At 39.6% G+C, this 21,963-nt stretch overlaps 1 protein-coding gene across 1 annotated transcript; it reads right to left on the bottom strand.

Moving 5' to 3' along the window:
• Window positions 1-1,305: 1,305 nt before the first annotated feature.
• On the bottom strand, window positions 1,306-21,039 carry aebp2 (AE binding protein 2). Its single transcript, XM_084711092.1, has 8 exons — window positions 20,429-21,039; window positions 8,730-8,961; window positions 6,470-6,577; window positions 6,182-6,368; window positions 5,976-6,100; window positions 5,788-5,855; window positions 3,534-3,647; window positions 1,306-1,807 (listed from the first exon to the last, which is right to left on the bottom strand). The coding sequence occupies exons 1-8, from the start codon at window positions 20,950-20,952 to the stop codon at window positions 1,795-1,797; spliced, it is 1,371 nt and encodes a 456-aa protein (XP_084567218.1). The 5' UTR covers window positions 20,953-21,039; the 3' UTR covers window positions 1,306-1,794.
• Window positions 21,040-21,963: the final 924 nt, after the last annotated feature.

Genomic DNA, 21,963 nt, shown 5'->3' with positions numbered 1-21,963 from the left:
TGTTGTACATCTGTAATGACACTGAGAGCAATGGAAAACCATCAAATGTCAAATGTATTTGAACACATGCTTGGACAAAAAAAAAATTGATTGATTCTCAAAAACTTTTTTATGATGCAGAAAGATGTGGAAGACTTTAAGATTTGGTATTCTATAGGCAATCTGTCATACATTACCATCTAATCAAAGTTGTAATGTTTCTTTAAATTCTACACATTTCTTTAACCTCCAGAGAAACTACTGTTACAGTGTGTCTTCAGCTGCATATCTCCCTCTGCTGTCCTGTATGAAACCAGGCCCACATTACAACCTGCACACACACAAATATTGTAATTAGTGTTTTTTTTTTTTGGTTTTGGGTATTTGTACTTTTATGAGTAGATTTTCAAGTCTGTACATTTACTTGTACTGAACTATTCATTGCACTATGTAATCTACAGTTACGTTCAAAATCATGGTTGAGTCCTGAATACAAGTTGAATTAATATCCAAACATTTCACCTGCATTTTTATAGCCAATAAGGTGATCTAATCACAAACAAGGTGATGAAAACCAGGACACGTGGATTAAAAGCTAACACTGCAGCAGCACACGTTTGGATTCAGGATGTGAACGATTTATCGTTTTAAACTAGTGGTTAAGAAAAACTGAACATGCACACTCATCACTTCTCCTAGTTCAGAGAAGTGCCTGTGACCCCTGAACATCAATAGGTAAAAAGTAACTAAGGGTAAAAGTAAAAATACTTTGTACTTTTACTGAAGTGTTTTTCTAACACTGGTACTTTAACTTGTAATTGAGTAATATTTTAGTAATGTAACAGTACTTGCCTTTCATTACTCTTTCCACCACTGTATATAGGTCAGTGCTCCTGTCAGTACCTGTAGTTCAGAGCAGGAGTTTGTCACCAGGTGCTGCACAGCAGCTGCTCACTGCTCCTGATATGGACACTGAACCCCACTGTCTGACTGTGTATCTCACAATAAGACATGGGGGTTATTTTTGGTTACTCTTAGTTTGTGCTGGGTATTGATTCAGATTTCTAAAAACTGAATCTTATTTTGTGAATTCTTCATTTTTAGATGATTTATTCAGAGACCACACATCCACAGCAGCAAAGACACAGATTTAAAGATGGATTTTGGGATTTTATGACTCACTATTGGACCATGCAAAGGAAAAATTGATTCAAAATGATTTTTTTAACCCAGGTCTACTCTTGTCCACAGTATATCTCTATAGAAGAAGACTGTTGCTGTGATAAACCCTCCAGTGACTGCAGCAGGTGAAGACTTCAGACTGAGTGGTTGTTGGAAAAGTTTAATGACATTAAACCAGAACAAATCCAGCTATATGCACACGATGACCAATATTATCAGTTTTTAAAACATCTATTTAAAAATGTTTGGCAGAAAAAAAGACGTCTATCTACAGTACAGTAAAAAAAATTCAAAGTATAAAAATATATTACAAATCTCAAGTATTTACAAAGACAGCTTCTCTCTACATGTGTGTCTAACTGTCTACAGTTACACTTGTGTCAGTTAGTCTTCAGTCTAGTTGTGTTACCTAAAACAAGCAACATGTCCCCCTACATGTCCTCAGTAAACTCAGCACCTAAAGGAGAAAACACTGGAGGCCTCACACAGCCGGGACAAACAAGTCACTAAACTCCCAGCATCCTCTGGGAGAGGGAGGAGGAGAGGAGGAGGAGATGGGCGTAGAGGTGGAGACGACCGTCCTCTTTGAGGTTTGATTAGCAGGAAGAGACAGTGGAGTTCCTCTGGAGGAGCTCAGAAGAACATCCTGAGGGAGGAAAAACACTCACATATTTTAGTATGGTGTTTTGTTTTTTTTAAACCAAGATCCAAAAGTACCTAACCATCATTTTCTTTTATTTATCAATTAATCTAAAGATGACAGTTCATTAATATAACAAACTGGAGAATGGACAGTATTTTTACATACTTGACATAAAACTGAGAATAGTCGTGACCTGGATTTATTTCCTCACTGCAGTAACATGTTAAAATAATCACTGAAAATATATTTTTCATCAGTGTGGAGCACGGATGCTGCAGCAGTCTAACAGTTTAACATGGCTGTTATAGTAAAAAGAAAACACACTATGGCTGAATAAGAATGTCCCATGATGGTTTGTGTAACGTTGTGTTACCACAGCAGCAGTGGGGCTAAAATTACTTTTAATTCAGTGAATTTTTTCCAATAATTCTTGCCTGGGTGCTGACTAGTAAACAGGGTGGTGCTGTCTTGACAAAGTGCTTCTACACTTTCACTTCAGCTTCTTGTGTAGAGCAGCTGTACTGCTGTGATAAGACATTTGCAATTAGCAGAGCTCACACAGCGCCGCACTGTCGGGTCTCTTGATGTGTCTCAATTTAAAGACTTCTGTACTTACACTTCCTGTTTTAAGTGCGTAAGTGTGTTCACATCGACATTTACAGCAAAACAAGGTGCACTGTGAGCACCTGGATGCTGAACTCAAAATGGCCAAAAAGTTCAGTGTGGAACACTGGACGCTTCTCGCCCTAAACGAATGCCATCTTGTCACGTAGTGGAAGAGGCGAGGTTACCAAACATGGCGGCCATGGCAGCCGAGGAAGCAGCTACACTGACTACAGTAGCCGCAATCAGAGTTGGTCCACACATTTTGTACTCCAGTAGAAGTACAGCTACTTGTGTTAAAAATACTCTGGTAAAAGTTCTTGACTCTCTCTGTGCAAAGTGAACTGAGCCTCAGCTTTCCTCCATGATCAAGTCTTCCTCTCTGACTGTTTCGTCTCTTGTCTGTCATTTTTGTCTTACGTCCTGTTAAATCTTTGATTTTGATTTTGTCTTGTTCCATGTTTCATGCTGTTTTTGTTGTGTTGCATCGTTTTCATCTTATGTCTCATGTCATTTTCATCATGTTATGTATTGATACTTTGTTTTTGTCTTACTACACCTTTTACTCGTTTTCTACTGATGTCATTTTCATCTTGTTACTTCCTTTTACGTTGTTTTGGTCTTGCATCAAAACCAAAGACAAACAAGCCTGATTGTAAAATCTAAGTCGTCAAAAGTTCAGATATTTGTGTTGACATGTAAGCAGTAAAAGTAAGAAGTTGTCACAAAAATATATAGTCAAATAAAGTACAGATACCTGAAAAATCTACAGTAACAAAATATTTGTACTTAATTACTCCCACATCTGGCCACAGTGATCACTGAATTATACAGATATAAATCATGCATGTATTTTTATCAGTAAGTACCACTGTACTCCACCAAGAAGAAGAAGCAACAATCAGCATTTCACATAAAGGCACAGAGACCGAGACAGAACAACCCTGTTGAAACTGACACACTGTGGAAGTACATAGTGTACAAAGTGTCCTATATGACAGTGTGGTAATGGACATATCTGAATTGAGAGACAGCATCTGTCTGAAACACCTCCACACTTTAGATGATCTCAGGTGAGGTTTCTTAGCTGCGGTGTTTCTCGGGGAGACCCTGTGGCCTCACTCACCTGTAGATGTTGGGGTCCAGCAGTACAGTTGTGTCTGTGGGCAGCTTGGACAGATGGACCACCTTGGTCTTCTGCTGCACTCTGTCGCTCTCGTTCACCCACACATCTGGCAGTCTGACAGTGAACAACACATTTACACTCAGTGGATCTGAGCTCACATCTGGATCAAAGTATCACAGTCTCATGTCACACTAGTTTTCTGTTCAGTGTCAACTGTTTTCACTGACCCTTTAATCGGCTGACTCTAAATAAAGTACACTTGATTACAATAATCACAGAATTCAGCTGCAATTACATGTGCACAATTATAGCACTACAGTGAGAACAGTTTAAAATACACTGAGGCTGTGTTCACTCCTGTAGTTAATTTGGAATATGAGAAAAAAATCATCAATCATCGTTGCATTTTAAGGGATCAGCTCTGAACTTAATGACAGTGTTGGCAGCCTGATTCCACTGGGCACAGCCGTGTTGTGCTACCACAGTTAATCGTGGTCGTTGTACACAGTCCCAGAGCGTCTCTCTACCTTAGAGAAGTCACGTCAATCACGTCAATCTGCACAGAGCAGAGTGATGAGGCAGGAAGTCAGACAGTTTTGTGTTCATAGTCGCCAAAACAAAAACTGGACTTGTTGTCATGAGGACTACAACGACCTGCAAAAAACACTACAAAATTTCATTCCCAAGTCAGTTTTCAAGGTCTCTACTGTAGACAATCTCACTGATACATCAAACTCTTTCTTGACACAGTATCATTTATAAAACTCGTATCCGCCTGCTGTTTGTCTAATCCATGCTTCTTGTTCTGTTGCTGCTATTGTTCAGTGCTCTGCCTGTCTGTCTTGTTTGCCGGGTTGTTTATTTGTTGCTATTCGTTGCTTTGCCTGTTTTGTTTTTGCTGTTGTTGCTTTGCTTTGTTTTGTTACTTGCCTGTTTCCTTTTTGCTGTTTCCTGCTCAGTTTTTTTTTTTGCTGTTTTCTTGCTGTGCCTGTTGTTTTCTGTTGTTATCTTGCATTGTGTGTCTTGCTGCATGTGTATGTTACTGTACTGTCTGTTAGCAACCTGTCTGTGGCTGTGTTTAATACTGTTTGTCTTTTATATAATGCTTGTTGTGTGTGTTGCTGTCTTAACTTTTAATACCCTTTTGGTCCCTGTCCCCTTTTGAGGCTCTTGCCTTTTGCCAGGTCACCATTGTAAATAAGAATGTTCTTAATGACTTATCTAGTTCAATAAAGGCAAAGTATTATTTTAAATTTAGATTATTTTTTAAATCAATAAAAAAAACAGCATAGAGAATCTAGGCACACATTCAAACAAAACAAACAAACAACAGACAAAAGAAACTACTACTATGTAGCCTATGTTCCCATGGTGGGAGGACAGAAATAAGGAAAAATGACTAAATCAACTCAATCTGTCAACTTAATCAGGTTGCAAAACCCTCGGCTCCAGGACGGATCTTAATGGTGGTGCAGGTATGACGTGTCCAATGGAATCAAAAAGTAAGGTGGACAGCACCACTGTCTGCTGTCACACCACAAACAAACTGTACCAGTGTCTCAGTCCAGTTGTGTGGTGTGCACCAGAATTCAATTAACAGCTTTCACAGTTAGATTTTTTTGGGCCTTTAGTCTTTACTTGGTCGCACAAAGAAAAACCTGGATCAGTGTCGACCAAGTGATCTACCAGGGAGCCCACAGAGTTTCTTCTAACTGAAACCAGCAGGTGAGGTGTGAAAATACCCTGAGATAACAGGACAGAATTTAGACTCTGCAGATCAAATGTAGGGCTGAACAATTCATCAAAACTGTGTGTCAAACTACCATTTTAAATCAAATATGGTGCTGCAGAAATGTCCTGGCTACATGTCATATTTTTACAGACTTAAGAAAACATCTTTGTTGAGTTACAGATGCTTACAAAAAGCACACCATAATGAGATGTTCAAATGAAAATGAGAATAATGATGTAAAAATTAGCATCCCTTAGAATATTGCGATTGCAATATCAGTCAAAATAAATGTGTATAAAAACACAGATAGCCAATTATCATCAGAAGAACTTGAACTGTGGCAGCTGTGCTTAAATAACACAGGACATCAGCAGAATGAAACGTAGCATGTGATGTCGCTGCTGTCTGATGGAGAATTACAGACTTTATACCTTCTAGAACAATTGTGGATGACATTACTGATGAGAATCAGCTCTAATCCAACTCAGTCCAGACTGCATTAAAGACAGGAGCAGGACTTACATGTCTTCAGGTGTCCAGTGCAACAAGACCTTCACTTTCCCAGAGTCCTCTTTCCTCCTGGCTATTACCTGAACACACAAGAAACAAATGTGAAGTTCTGCTGCACAGAACGTCAAATTCTTGCATTGACAAGAGTGTGTTTGTCTTTGTGTGTGTGTGTGTGTGTTTGTGTGTGTGTGAGAGCCCACCGTGCTGTGGAACACCACGCTGTGTCCGTTGCCCAGGCTCTCGATGTGTGTTGCCAGGTTCAGGCAGATGGCTCGATGGCGGATGGCGTCCATCGTCTGAGCATCGAAGAAGTCATGAGGTCGAGCTGGAAGGATTTTGAAACTTCAGTGTGGGGTTGTATCTGAATTTGGATAGAAAGGTGCATGTGTTTGTGTGTGGAACATACGCAGCGAGCGTCTGTGTTTGTTCTTGAGTTTCCTCCTCTTGTTGAGGCCAGCCTTGGACGGAGACTCCTCCTTCACTTTGCCCTGACTGGACATTTTGGAGGAACCCTGGGAGCTGAAGTGAGTGGGGACGTGACGGGCGAGACCCCCCTGAGAGGCAAACGTGGCGTTGCAGCCTCCAACCACACACTGCAGGGACACACACATCGACAGAGTCAGTGAGCTGAGGTGATTCACAGAGTGACACAGATTGACAGTAGTGAGCAGTGTGTGTGTGTGTGTGTGGTTACCTTGAAGGGTTTGTCCCCACTGTGGGTCAACATGTGTCTCTGCAGCCAGCTCTGACTGGTGGACGGTGTGTTGTACACCTTGCAGCCCTTCCACAGACACACAAACACCTGAAACACATAAAAGCACACAAGGTTGACAAAATGAGTGACTGGGAGAAATAAAATTTCATTCATTCATTCATCTAACAAACATCAGACAGTGTTGTATCCTCATGTCAGACTATCGTGTCACATTGCACTCTCTCTGTCCACACTGAGTTTGAATATGCAGTTCTGTAACACAAGATGATCAAATGTTTAAGTGATTTCACCCTCAGCAAAACTACTGCAAAGAACAACTCTCAGTCTCTCTGATCGAGGCTGTGCACTGCAGTGATGACTGGCTCTTCAGTCGCTTAAAAAAATCATGCCAACTGCAATAATTGTATTTATTTAATTTCCTCACTAGAACAAAGAAAGGTGTCAGGATCGCTCCACTGTGCTCCAGCAGTGTTTAATCAGTGACATTCAGGGTGGGAAAATTAGGATCAACTGCCAGCAAAATGCTGGTAAACTGTGAAAGTGATGGTAGACTTGGACACAAAATAATCATCCTCCTCATCATCATCATTAAATCCAGTTTGTCAATAACATGCACTGCTAGTCCTGATTTGTCCACTGGGGGTCCATTGCAGCTTTCTGTTCATGCAGGAGCCACCAGTCTGTAATACAGTGTTTTTTCTGTTTCTTTCTGTTTCTTCATGTGTAATGACAGCACACAGACTGAATGTGGAACAAATGGACATATTGTTTAATGTGCATTTAGGCTGTTCATCTTCTGTTCTGTAAAGTAAAGTACACTAACTCATGAGTTTGACATCCCTGATCTAAAACAACATGTTACTAGTTAAGATAAACATGTATGTTAGACTGTAATGTGCAGACAACAACAGGATAACACAACCCCAATTCAAAAACAGTTGGGACGAAGTGTAAAATGTAAATAAAAACATAATTAAATGATTTACAAATCATGAAAGTGGAAAAGTGTTCTGTGGTCTGATGAGTCCACATTTCAGATTTTCACAAATCATGGACGTTGTGTCCTCCAGGTTAAAGAGGAGAAGGACCATCCAGATTGTTACCAGCGCTAACTTCAAAAGAAACTTTTGAAACTTTAATAGTTAGTGGCAGTCAGTTCCCAAATGCACTGATGTATCAGTTGTAAACACGTTCCTGTCCAAACATTTTTGGAACATGTTGCAGGTAGAGCTGAACAATTCTGAAGAAATATCTAATGGAAAGTATTTTGACTGATATTGCAATTGTGATATTTGTTTTAAGTCTGCAGAAAATGATTTTTAGGCTGGACATTGCTGCAGAACAACGATATTCAATTTAAAACAGTATTTGGACACACTTTTAGCCTTTAACAAATATTGGTCCTGTGATTTGAAAATTGCAGAAAATCATGTTGCAATTTCAATAAAACTTCAATGAACTGTGCATGAATTATCCAGGATGGTAGAGGACAAATAATTACCAGGTCCCAGGAGGACAGAGGACACAAAGAAAGCAAAAGTTCCACAGGGATCTGAGCTCTCTTCTAAGCAGATTCAGTTCTGTCAAAGCTCCTCCTTAATAACATGACTGATTTAACTGACTGCAGCTCGACTTCATTTATGAAGATCTAGAGCTGCAACTAACGATTATTTTCACAGTTGATTCATCGGCTGATTATTTTCTTTATTAATTGATCAATAGTTGTTAGTTTTAAAATGTTAGAAAATGGTAAAAAAAAATGTCAATCAGCATTTTCCAAAGCCCAGGATGACGTCCTCAAATGTCTTATTTTACTCACAACTCAGATATATTCAGTTTACTTTCAGAGAGGAGTAAAAACAAACCAGAAATGTTCATATTTAAGCAGCTGAAATCAGAAAATTTTGACTTTTTTCATTAAAAAATTACTCAACTGTTATCAAAATAGTTGACAGTATATTTAATAATCGATTAATCGTTGCAGCTTTGTTCAGATCCAGCTGTTTGTTCCAGCTGGAGTCAAAGAGACTATCAGATGTCAGTGAAACATCTGTCCATTTATTCCTATCACACTCTGACAACATCTCTCCAACTGATATTTTCTACCAAGATCCACACCTGCATGTTCAGGAGCTGTGTTGTAGTTATTTGATGCCGGGACTTTACAGGACGACCTCCCCCTGCTCAGATCAAACTACATGAACACACACATACAGTAACCTGAATGCGAGACACTGACCCCTCCTCTCTGTCCGTCCACGTGCGTGGCTCTGATGTGTTCGGCCAGGTCGGGGCTGCTGGGGAACAGCAGCTGGCAGTGGTCCCAGCAGCACGTGTAGCTCAGGGACTTGCCCCCCGCCGGCACCGAGCCGCTCCCCGCCACCGCACCCCCACCGTGACCGTTGAGCATGGCCGGGGTGGAGCGGCCACTGGACGCCGTGCTCTCCATGTCCATCAGGGTGCTGCTGATACTGAAGAACAGACAGACAGGACAAAGAAGAGACATTAGAAAGATCAGCATTATTGATCATTTGTTTTGATTAATTAACCTTGTCAGTTGAAAAATAGGTCTAAACTAATATGTGGAGCACACGGACAAATGTTAGTCAAATGAAAATCAAATCTACTGTCAAATGAAATTTAAATAAATGTATAAATTGCACTCAGCTCACTGTTTTCTTTTTTCTTCCTTGCCCTTAAAATAACTTCACATAGCTGACATGACAGCGCTGCCGTTTAGGTTCATTTCATTTTAATGATAGTTTAGGTGACTCGATCAAAGACTTTTCTTTTTTTGGTTTTGGCATAAATATCAGATGTTTGCCAAATGCAAAAAAAGTTAATATTCAGGCAACTAAAATGTGTGTATTAGCCGAGTCAATAGAATCAATTTAGGCCTATCAGAAATAAATATTATGTTAGCCAAGAAAAGGCTAAGCGTACAATAATTTTGACATTTTAATTAACCCGCAACAAAACTTTGAACAACCACATCACAACAGCACCGTGCTGATCAAGCAGGTGGTAGAGCAGTGACACAGTCTGGGGCTTTTATTTTGACAGGTTAGAACAGAAGGAGTGGTTGTGTGAGCTGAGACTGATTCTGTGTAAAGTGATAAACTGTTGTCTTTTTTTAGATGATGAAGCCTCCCTGTAATGTGGTGCACATCGCATACTTTTGAATTCGGTGTAGTATCCTGCATCCTTCACAGGTTGTTTCTGTATATACGATAGGTTTTGTTAAAATGTGATAATTGTGATAAGTTGCAGTATGTTATTGTTGTATTTTGCGTCTGACAACACTGACCACTGGAGAGGAGCAAAAGAGCTGCATGGAGCTCTGGAGCTGCAGGGTTTGAGGACGTGTCCCATATTACCCAATATATTCAAATGCTTTCTATATTCTACTTTATAGAGAGGATGTACATAAAAGTAGGAATAATACTTTTATACATACAGGATTTACAGATTATAAGACAACCAAAACATCCAAAATATTTGTTGGTTCAGTCAGTGTCACTGGGCATCAATCAGAGGACAAGTGCAGGAAAATAACAGGGTTGTTCTAATACCGGTATCAGAAATGCCTCCAGTACAGCCCACAATGCAACATGAGCCTATGCACTGATCCGATTCACATTTGAGAAGATGAAATCAGAGAATGTGGACATTTTTCATTTTAAAAATCAGTTATCAGAATAGTTGGCGATTAATTCGACAGTCGATAAATAATTGATCAATTGTTGCAACTCTATCGGAAACTGTGTTGTAAAGGAAAAAGTTGTATCAAAAGATCTGTGCAAGCTGCTGTCCATACACACATGAACAGTTAGAATCTGTGGGTTGGTTGGGTGAGACAGGAGGTAAATATGATCAGAAAGCCTGTGATTGGTCAAATCAGCAGGATTATCTGACACAACAAACATAACCTGGAATTTGACTGCAGACATGTCTGAGGAGAACAATATGTCACCAGAGACAAAAAACCCATGGTAAGATATCATACAAACTGTACGCAGAACTTAACCTGTGTTAGGAATGTTTGGCCATGTACAGTACATGGCCCAATGTTACACATCAGTATCTGCATATAGGTTAGCAGATAACTAAAAAAAACCTCCAGTACAGAACTGTCAAAGAATAGAAACACTGACTCTACATTACGTAACATATCCACACAAGAGCACTGACAAGCTGACTTTTACACTGTAAAATGAAGACAGCTCTCACTCAACAGACTAATGTAAGGACTCTCATTTTGTTTGTTTCTTAATATTATCTTTTGTATTAAAAACAATAACATTGAAAAATGTTTTAAATATATCAATACTGCTGTCATCCTCAGACAACGTGTAGTAGTTGTGACTTGGTTAGGCTTGTTCTGATACCACTATCAGATTGGACAGCGTAAAATACTGGATCAGACATCGGTGAGTACATGAGTCTATCCAATCCAATATTATTTACTAGCTGAGAAACAGGACCCTGCTACCACCAGACCACACAGTGATAGCAAACATATCACATCCAGCCGTAGTATATACAACTGTTAAAACATACATGGTCACATGTCAGTCTCCAGGTCCCATAATTTCATGGTAAATAAGTGGTAATTATCAAGTAATATATTTGAAATTTCATAGAAAGCAGCCCCAAATTTCATGGTTAAGTATGTGATAATTAGCAAGAACCAGTTTCAAGCAGTTGGTGTTAATTAAAAAACAACATATTTGAAACTTCTCTGAATTTACCAACAAATTAAAACCAACCACCTTTACCATGAAATTAAAGCGTGTTGTTTACCCCCAACCTCCCGCAGAGACAGGCAGGCTGCAGGCAACCTTGTAAACTGACAAGTGCAAGCAAAGACGAGTTCTACACTGTAAACTGACCAGCTGATTATAACTTTCAATTGTCGGTTAATGTAAAGTCCACTGCTTTGAAATAACACACTCTGGACAAAGAGTTCAGTGCCTGTCTCACTTCCTGCCAAACTCCATTAACATTTTGTTCAATTTAACAGTTATAAATATCTACACCTCCTACAAGATTACTAATGATTTCTTATGAATCAGAAACAGTCACTCACTCAATGCGAACATTCAGCATTAATTTGAACTTTTCTACTGAACTGTCCTTTTTTAAGCAGCTTTCAGGCTGACTTTCAAAGTGTCCCAAAGTGAACTGAAACCTCTGGCTGTTAAGAGGGGAAACATCTGTCTAAAAACTGCAGTCTCTTTACCTTTAGTCTGAAAATGGCCTTTAACATACACATGATCCAAAAACCTTCTGTATGTGATGTGAGCTGATTTCACAGCTTGTACAGTGCTGTGAGTGTGTGTGTGTGTGTGTGTGTGTGTGTGTGTGTGTGGGCTGAGGCAGCTGACCATCTGCTCTGATCAATGTCCATACTGGCTCTCTGTGGGGGCTGCGCTTACACGTCCTACAAGAAGACTAACACCTCTGAAACACACACACACACACACACATTCACTGTACATCACTCACACGCACACTACTGTACATCACACAGACACACACACAGCAGCTTCCAGCTGCCACTCTGCTCTGTGTGAGAACAAAAGTTACAGTGAAGTCTTCCAGCTGCCACAACAGCAGGATTACCAAAAGTTGAGAGGCAGCCAAGTGGGCATTAAAGCAGGCGGTGGATTATTTTCTATTTTCATGGAGACTGCTGAGCTTCTCTCCTCCATGAGTTAACTAAACACTGTTCAAAGGCTCCAATTAAAGCCTCAAGTGCTCCGTGGCGGTCTGATCAAACAGCCCAAGTGGACAAGACATTTTAGAATCCACCGGCTTTAGTGGCTAAAAACATTCTTCACTATGTTTCAAATATGCTTATGACTATTTGTGGGAGAAAAATGTTGATTTATGCTCACCATTAAATACCTGCAAACAGTTGCTCTCGTCAAAGACAGTCTTACATCAAAATTATCACTGAATATACTAGGGTCCGCGTGACAAAAAATCCATCATGTGCTGTTCCTCTAATGTGTTGTGACCTCGCAGACTTGTCCGTGAGGCCACTACACTACAACAAGCTACAGGATACCGTGTGCACGCGTGGAACACATCAAGCAGTCTACCAACCACTCTGTGTCCGTGGTGCCAACAGCTGTCAATGTACATGTTGGCTTTGGACTATATCCAGGCATTCCTACTTTCCACGAGTGTGTGAGGGTCTGCGTTACAGCTAGTTGTCAGCTATTAAATTAATCACCAACTATTTTGATAATTCATTCATCTGTTTTGAGTAAAACTTTAAGAAAAAAAAAAGTCAAAATTCTCTGATTTCAGCTTTTTAAATGTAAATATTTTCTAGATTCTTTACTCCTTTGTGGCAATTAACTGAATATCTTTGGGTTGTGGACAAAACAAGATATTTGAAGACTAGGGCATCAACAATTCCAATGGAATCATTAGGAAAAACTTTTAATTTCATTTATTGATTTCCACACATAAATTAATATGCTGAGTTTCAGCTTCACTTCTAACAATATTGACTATGTTGTCAGAATAATAAATCCCTTCTCTACAAAGAAAGTCCAGCTGTAGTAAAACGTACAAGACCTCTCACTCATGGTGTCAACTAAAACGCCTCTAAACCAGCACAAAAATGACAGTTACCAACATAAACCAACATTTTCTGAACAAACACATCACTAACACTAACAGAAAGTAACAACTGTACATTAAAAACACCAACAAAACCTAACATTTGTAACTTAAACTCTCAGCAATGCATCATGAGCATTATGCATATCTGCAGCACATGTAAACCTCACAAGCTTGAATCCTACAGCGCTGCACAGTGTTTGAAGGAAGCCATGAACATTAAACAAACTTCACAGATGTTGAAAACTCCCCAAACAGTCCATCAACAGTTCTGACACAGAATTTTACACCACTGAAGCTCAGTTTCAACCCTATGTAACTGTACACACAATAACAGTAATAATAATAATTTGGAACAGTTAAAATCCATGATACCCAACCCTATCAGAAGCATCTGAACATTTTGGTAAGGCCCCTTTCATATGTAGTCCTATGCTATTGAATTACAAACAAGTTGGTTTAACCTGCTGTACTGAACACATCACATCACTCACTATACAGTTGAAATGTTATTAGTAAAACTGTCACAGACCAGAACTTAAAATGTTCAGTATTGAGAGACTCATAATAAAATTTGTGTTGTTGACACTGAAAACTTGTACAGGCCGACTTTTATCCATGCAGAAAATCCACAGGAATCAATAACAAAATTGGACCAGTGATGGCACTGGTATCAAAATCTTATCAATTCCTATCCTTACTAAAGACGTAATCATTGGATTTGAGAAACACAGATAAATTTTTCAGAATTTTCTCACATTTTAGACTGAACAGCTAATCGATTATTCCAGAAAATAACCGATAGATTAATTAACAATAAAAATAATCAGTAACGAGTGCTCTCATAGCTCAGTTGGTAGAGCATTCACCCCATGTACTGAGGCTGTTGGTCCTCTGCAGCGGTCTCTGGTTCAGTTCATACCGGTGACCCATTTGCTGCATGTCATTCCCTCTCTCTCTACCCCCTTTCCTGTCATATCTTCAGCCGTCCTTATCCAAAAATAAAGGCAAAAGCCCAAATAATAATAATGATCAGTAACTGCAGCCATTCATCATCATACGATACACGCGTAGGCTCTGTGCAGACATCCGCCAATTTGCTGTGTCCACGCAGACCAATCCTTCAGCCACCGATGTACTATACATGTGTGGAACACGTCCTCCAAGTGTGGTGTCCATGTATGCGACCATTTGGGAGTATTATCACTAAACACTCAACAACAAGTAAGTCCTGTCCCAAGTTCTTTAGCCACAAAGTACACCTGCATATTTACTCCAGCTGTAATAATCTCTCTTCATCATAACAAATCCACTACAACAGAAACAGTTAGCCTACTGGTAGACAGCAGTTCATGAAGGAACTTAATAATTAAACACTGTTCTTAGGTGATACTCTCTGGTGCTTCTGAATAACACTGCATGTTCAGAGCACTGAGGTTTAAAACCCTTCACATCAGGAGCTGAGGAGTCCATTCCTCCTTGGCTGAATGATTACGAAAGAGTTGAGACACGCTTCACTGGAGACAAGTTCTCTCTGAGTCTGAGGGGGAGAGCAATGTGAGATATGAATTTGAATATACTGGTTAAACACGCACTGTAGATTAATGTCGGCTGAAACCAATCCACGTGGACTGGGAACTTGAGTGTGTTAATACACTAAAACTTTGATGGAAAACAAAGGAATAATTTGACATTCTGGGAAAATATGAATGAATGAATGTGAAGCTAAAATCCAGCAGCCAGTTAGCTTAGCTTAGGATAAAGACTGGAAGAGGGAGGAAGCAGCTAGCCTGGCCGGGTCCAAAGCTAAATCAACCTCCCAAGCACCTCCAAATTCTGCAGTGATGCTTCATCAAAATAAAGAGCCAAGAGGAAAAGTGACAACATTTCCAATATTTGCTTAGTACACTCAATGTTGAGCTCTTAGGACACATTAATATGACAACGATCTTGCTAAAAACAGAAAAAGATGACCCCATGCACATGGATCCGAAAAACCACAGAAATGCTGTAGTATGCATGCCAAGCCAGTAGCTGGTGGTGTAGCTTTGTAATAACACACCACAGAATATCACCATGTGCCTCTGCACAAGTACTTCATTCTACAAGCGTTAATAAACTCAGTAGAGTCAGCAGCACAAATACAGCTCCATAGTCCCTTATTGTTTTTGTTGTCCTCCTACTCACACATGGTTATTTGACTGCGAGCGTATAATGCCTGCATGTGACACCACCATTCTCAGCAACCACACACTGCCAGTTTACATGGTGACAGTAAGTATGGGATTTTCAAAAGATAACACTCTGGACCCCGGTTTAAAAAGTTTATGTTTTCAGGTCTGCACTGCTGTCGTGTGAATGAACAGCCAAAATGCAACATTATTTACCATTTTATGTGGAAAACATTGTGTAAACAGCACATTAGACCAGTGTTCCCCAACCCTGGTCCTCAAGGCACACTGCCCTACATGTTTTGCACATGATCAGCTCATCATCAAGCCTCTGCAGAAGCCTGACAACAACCTGATCATTTGAATCAGGTGTGTTGGAGCAGGGAAACATCTAAAACATGCAGGACAGTGGGCCCTGAGGACCAGGGTTGGGGAACACTGCATTAGACTATTACTTGGACAAAACAAGCAATTTGAAAATGTCATCATGAACTGTAAGAAACTGATCAGCATTTTTCATTTTGCTCTTACTTTCTACAGGGTCAGAGCTAGGCTTGGCTTTGGCTGCCTTGTGTGTCCTGCATCCATCTGATGCACCTGTGTAAACCAAGTGCATCTCCAGCCTTAGGAAAATAATAATTGATGGATCAATATTTTTCACTCTTAGATGGCATTCGACACCGCAGATTTACAAATCTTACTATGGTGAGAGCATCACTCTACAATTCTTACCCTAACCTTACCCAAACAATCCTTGTGCCTAAACCTAATTAACTAGGGCTCAACAGTAAGTCTTGCTGGGGGCAAGTAAATCTAGCAAGTCTCTTGCCCAACTGGGTAAGTGGTAAAAAGGAATTAAACTATGAGGCTAAACTACTCTGATTAATTAGAGAAGATTTGTGGTATAAGTTATTTTCAATGCAAAAGCGCTGTTTTTAACCTCTCAAATATGCAGGTTTCCTTTTTTTCTGCATTTATTATCTTAAACTGAACAAAGACCGTTTTCTGATATTTTCTGACATTTTGTAGATGTTGCAGCCCTGGATCACACATGAAACCTGCTAATAAATGGAGCAATTTGTACAGGGCAAGTAAAAACTTTGGACTTTGGGCAAGTAGATTTCAGACCCATTTGCCTACCTAGGTGAGGGAAAAAAAAAGAAAAAAAAGAAGAAAACCTTAAACGTTGAAACCCAACAAATGAAAGCAACAAGTACTGTCCAATCAGAGGCAGAGTAAGGCAGGTCATGCCTTTGGCACAGTAAGACTTGTAATTTAGCATTTGACAGCAGCTACTTTCTACACTGGCAAACAAACTAGGGTTGTTCCCATACCAGAATCTGAAATGCCTCATAATACAGCCTAAATGCAGGATCAGGTGTCAGCGAGCAGGCAAGTCTATGCACTGATCCAATTACAGACTTTATTACGCCTGAAAGAGGATCCTACTACTTAGCAACAGTGTCCTGTATTCCAAATCTTTTTAACCCGGGCCAGCTCAACAATGATTGAAATCATATCACATCTATACGGGTTAGTAGTACTCAGTCGTTACAAAATAATTACATATATTTTTTAACACACTGGTATTGGATCAGTACTCTTTATCAGCTGATTTGCAAACTTCAGGTATAAGCATCTGTGCCAGGAGGGAAAAAAACACACCAAAAAACCTGATACTGTAGTCACTGACCCATTACTTACTACCAGAACACACAAGACCAACACATTACACTTTCAAATTCAACAACGTTAAGAAAATATGTCAGGTGAGCAAAGATAACTGTGTGATTTGCATTTTTGTGTGACCACACTGTTAGTCACAAGGTCACGTCTCTCTCTGTAGTTTTCACTGGTTACAGCTTCTGGTGGGTGGCAGCCTTGTTTTCAGGCACAGTGACTCAACATCTGATATTAAAACCTGTCTGATTCAAGCTCCCCATGTCATGCTTCAGTAACTATTGTATTTGCAAAAAGTCAGGGAGATAGACCTGATTGGAACATTTTCCTCGAGCATGTTATTGTTTCTTTAACATTTGCAGAAATTGTGCAACTGATGCTTCAAATGAGAGCACAGTGACTCATGTTGTTTCCCTTGTTGTTCGATGTTCAAATTGGGGACCATAGCTAGCTGAATTTCCTATAATCAAAGTGAGAACGGGAGCATGAGCAATGGAGCTTCCATTGATCCAAAGCAGGTATAAACACTCACTGTTACTCATACTGTACCCAGTGAGCAGCACTGTAGGTGTGCACGCTTTCACTGAAGTGTCAGTTTAGTCATTTCCCACCTTGCTGGCATGACTGATGTTTATGTACGGAGCGAGGTGAGATGAGTTCTGGCGAAGGCTCAGGTTTTAACTTGCAGTGGTGCACAACTACACGGAATGATTCACAGTTTCAATCTGTCACTGAAGCCTCTGGGGGAAGTTCACTTTCTAATGAATCGAGAAAAAGTTGAGAATGAGGGTGAATGACGAGGCTGATGGGTTCTTTGATGTGAGCTACCCGAGATTTGCCATCAGATGTGTTCAGTCAAAGGTGGTTGGTCTGCTGGGAGACTAAACTTCACTTGTTCCTTCACTCCATGAAGAACCACAGAGAGACAGAAACATTATGCATTGGACTGCTGATGGGGAAAAAAAACTACTCATTCTTGAGAATTAGGACAAACAGGTATTTTGAGGAAGGTTTGATTTTCACTCTTCAATTATACCGGAAAAGATCAAATTCTTGGCTCTATGGTAAAAATACATTTTAACGGTTCCTTTTGGTAGGACATGATTTGTCTCAGTTCTCAGTTTGGGTGTGGTATTTCTTACTGTGTGAAATCTTTACTGCATTTCTAGTTTGGTGTGTTCTTCCACTTTAGCGAGCCTATCAAGAATGGGTCAGTTGTTGTGTGTCTAGCTGATATACTGCATATCTTCAGAGCACAATCCCAGCAATTCTGGAGATTTGTAAGCACTGATGCCAGAAAGGCTCAACTTTGGAATTGGTGAGTAACTGTAACGTTTACCTCTGGGAGTCAAAAACTTGCTGGTGGTCACCAAATGTGTGAGATAAGGCTAACTGCCAAGTTTAATGCAGTGCTGCAACAATTGGTCGATTGAAAAGAAAATTCAATGGCCAACTATTTTGAGACCTGATTAATCATTTCAGCAAAATGTAAAATATCTGCTGCTCACGGCTTCTTTAGCCTGAGGATTTGCTGCTTATTTATCAGAATAATGAAGAGTCTTTGGGTTTTGAACTGCTGGTTAGACAAAAGAAGCATTCTTAAGTAGGACGGGCTGCGATTTCAATTTGGAAAATGTCTCAGCTACTTCTGGATTGTACTGGCAAGTATGCAAACCCATGCATCGATCTGATACTGTGAAATTTATTAGCCCTCAAACGGGAACCTAGTACTTCCTGGCAGTGCCCTGTAAAACTTTTTACAGGATGGTGAAGTCATGTTCTAAGGCCTCAATTCTCTGTATGGATTTGTTTTTGACACATTTTACGGACTAAGGTCGCAATTATAGTCCTGAACAGATGTGTAGACAGACAGGTGTGGACATCAGTTGAGTTAATACTACTTTCTGAAGTCTGCTTGGAGGAATCGCTCCAAACAAAAAAATGGCTGGGTACGTGGATGTCAGCACACACTCCAATGAAGCCTCGCATAACTGCAGAAATGGGAAGTATAATACCAAATTCAATGATTCATTGATAAGGAAAATAATCATTAGTTGTAGCCCTAGTTAAATGTATTATTACTTCCTTTATAGAAGATTATGGTAACTAACAAATAATGATACAAAATTACATAATAATTAATAAAGAAATATAGTTGATTTTAGGATATAATGATGAACATTAGCTGCTCAATTACACATCATGGTTGAGACAGAGGACAAAGAGTGAATGGACAACTGCTATATGTACGCTGCTTTGTGCTGCTGTAAAATATGAGCTAAAAAACACAAGCCACATTACTGCTGATAGAAAGTCTGACAACAGTTTGTTCTGCTAACAATTTGTGCATTAAGGCCACATGTACTGTCATGCCAGAAAAAGAAAAAATTATCACTATAACATTAAAACGTGAGAAGTTTGTTATAACAAGATATTTTCACATTATTATGACATACAAACTTATCATCTTGCAACAAGAAACACTTCTTGTTAGAATAATATATTATTTATTTTGTCATATTTTTAGCCAACAGTCTAATATGCACCAATATTAAAGGTTTGCTATTAATTTATAGCTTTGTTGGGAGCATTTCTTGCATATTTGATCCTTTTTCTTAATTCAGGTTTAACACTATATTTTGCTCTATTTGTGTTTTTATTTATAGTTATTTGTTTTAAATAAATAAATAAATAAACTGAAATATAATAAAATCTCATTGCAAAAAATGTGTTTATGTATATGTTCTATAGAAACAATATCAGCCATAAGATAGATTTTTTTACTCCCTAGTATCGATATCAGTTAGAACACGATAAGTAACCATGTTACACAGCGATATTTACGCTTTAACAAAACAAATAGCATACTGTTAAGAAAAAGAAAAGCTGTCTTGTTATAACAGTATGTTAACACATTATGACTTTAAAGATGTTTTGTTTTAACAAGTTTAAAATATATATATATCCAAATACTTATGTCAATAACAAAAAGTATATCATTAGAACAAGAAAAGATTTTTGTCTGTGATAAGTTTGCATATCGTAAAACCGTGCAAATATCTAGTTATAATGTGATAAACATCACACAACAATTAACTTTAAAGTTATAAAATGTTAGTGATTTGTTTTTCTTTCTCCAGCGTGGCCTATCCCAAATATTACCCAAAAATGAACGTTCAGATTCTGAATTAATAACCGCAGGGGGGACCTCCCGTTGAACCCCGCAGAGAACGTCCCAGAACCCTTTAACTAACGTTCGCGGAACGTTTCCCGAACCCACAGCGGTTCTCTGGGGGGGCCGAAACAACTGAACCTGTTAAGGAACGGTTCTAAGCTCACACTTGTACAGAGTGAACTTGGCATCGTGTCGGGACCTCACAGCACCTCGGCTGTTCTGAGAGCAGCGTGAGGCCTGGCTCTTCACACTGTTTAGCGCTGCTCTTCAACAGACCTGTCCTCTGAATCCATCCGACTGAGCGGCTCTCCATCCGACGAGGTCAGCTCCACGCTGGCCCGTCTCTTGGTGCCGTGCTCGGCTTTCTCGGCGGTCTTTGTGCGGTCGGCAGGCGGTGAGGAGGACACGTTCTCCCCCTCTCTTTGTTCTTGTTTCAGCACCCGGGAGCCCTCTTGTGCGGAATCAGTGCTACTCGCCAAACTCCCCTGTACGGGACTTTTCCCCGGTTCAGAGAGTTTACCGCCGGCTTCTCCTTCACCGTCGTCTGCTTTTTCGCTCGGTACCGCTGTTTCTTTCTCGCAGTCTGGAGCAGGAGCCGGGTCGTCCCCGTGCTCCTCCGCCGCACCGCGACCACCGTTCACGTCCATTCCTCCTCTGTTCTCGTTGTTGTCGCCCGGTTCCTGTTTGGGGTCCGGCACGGCCTGTCCCTCCTTGCCGGTTTCTGCCGTTTCGCCGGTGCCGTTTTGCTCCGACGTCGGTTGAGAATCTTGTTCGGCCCCTTCGCTCGTCATTTGAGCCATTTTCAACTAGCACGAAGACCTATTTTGGAGATGTTCCAGTAGAAAAGTTGCCCCAGGCTGCCCTTCTTCCTCCACTCACACTCTCCGCTGCAAGCGTAAAACACAGCAGGGGGTTTGCATGACGTAGGACTCCGCATAAAAGGCTCGTCTATTGCAAAGATATCTCACTCAGCACGTAAACCCACTTGTACACAATAATGTCGATAATAAATTTGAAATATAGAGAATAAAGATGAACTCTCGATATTTGCACTAGACATAAGAAAAAAGAAATCTGAGGAGAAATGTTGAGAAGAAAGTCAAAAAACTGAGAATAAAGTTGACGTATTGAGAATAAAGTCGAAATGTCAAAAATTAAGTAGAAAAGTCTAATATAAATTTGAAATGTTGAAAAAAAGCTGCAATGTTGAGAATAAAGTTGAAATACCATTTTGAAAATTGTAATTTTTGATATTCTGACTTAATTCTTGATTTTCTTATAAAATTTAGATAATAAAATCAAACTGCCATGCATAAGAAAACAGTGATCTGAGGAGAAAGGTTGAGAATAAAGTTGAAAAGTCAAGAATAAAGTCGAAATGCTGAAAATAAAGTTAAAAAATCGAGAATAAAGTCGAAATATTGAAAATAAAGTCAAGATGTTGAGAATAACGTTGAAGTACCATGTTGAAAACAATGCGACTTTATTCTAAAAATGTGCGATAAAGAAATCTTCCTTTTCTCTCTTATGTTTGGCCCAGTAACTCTGAATTATCTGTAAACTGTGGTGTCAACAACAAAGTCATTCATTTTACTTTCACTTTTTCATATAATGCTCGCCAACAACTTGAAATCAGTGTTGTTTGGATATTGTTTTGGCTATCTGTAGGTTAGATAACCCATGTGTAGGCCTAAACAAATATAGGCTCAAATACTGCAAATTAGCATCTAAACATTAAGATAATAAAGTTACATTTAAAAGTAATCCTGGTCCTCTCTTGAAATTGATTAACTCATGTAGTTCAAGCTTAT

The sequence above is a fragment of the Lutjanus erythropterus genome, chromosome 22 (genome assembly GCF_056507025.1).
Source record: "Lutjanus erythropterus isolate fLutEry1 chromosome 22, fLutEry1.hap2, whole genome shotgun sequence".
NCBI lineage: Eukaryota > Metazoa > Chordata > Actinopteri > Lutjaniformes > Lutjanidae > Lutjanus > Lutjanus erythropterus.
Note: the sequence above shows the minus strand (reverse complement) of the source record. Positions and strands in the feature narration are given on the sequence as shown.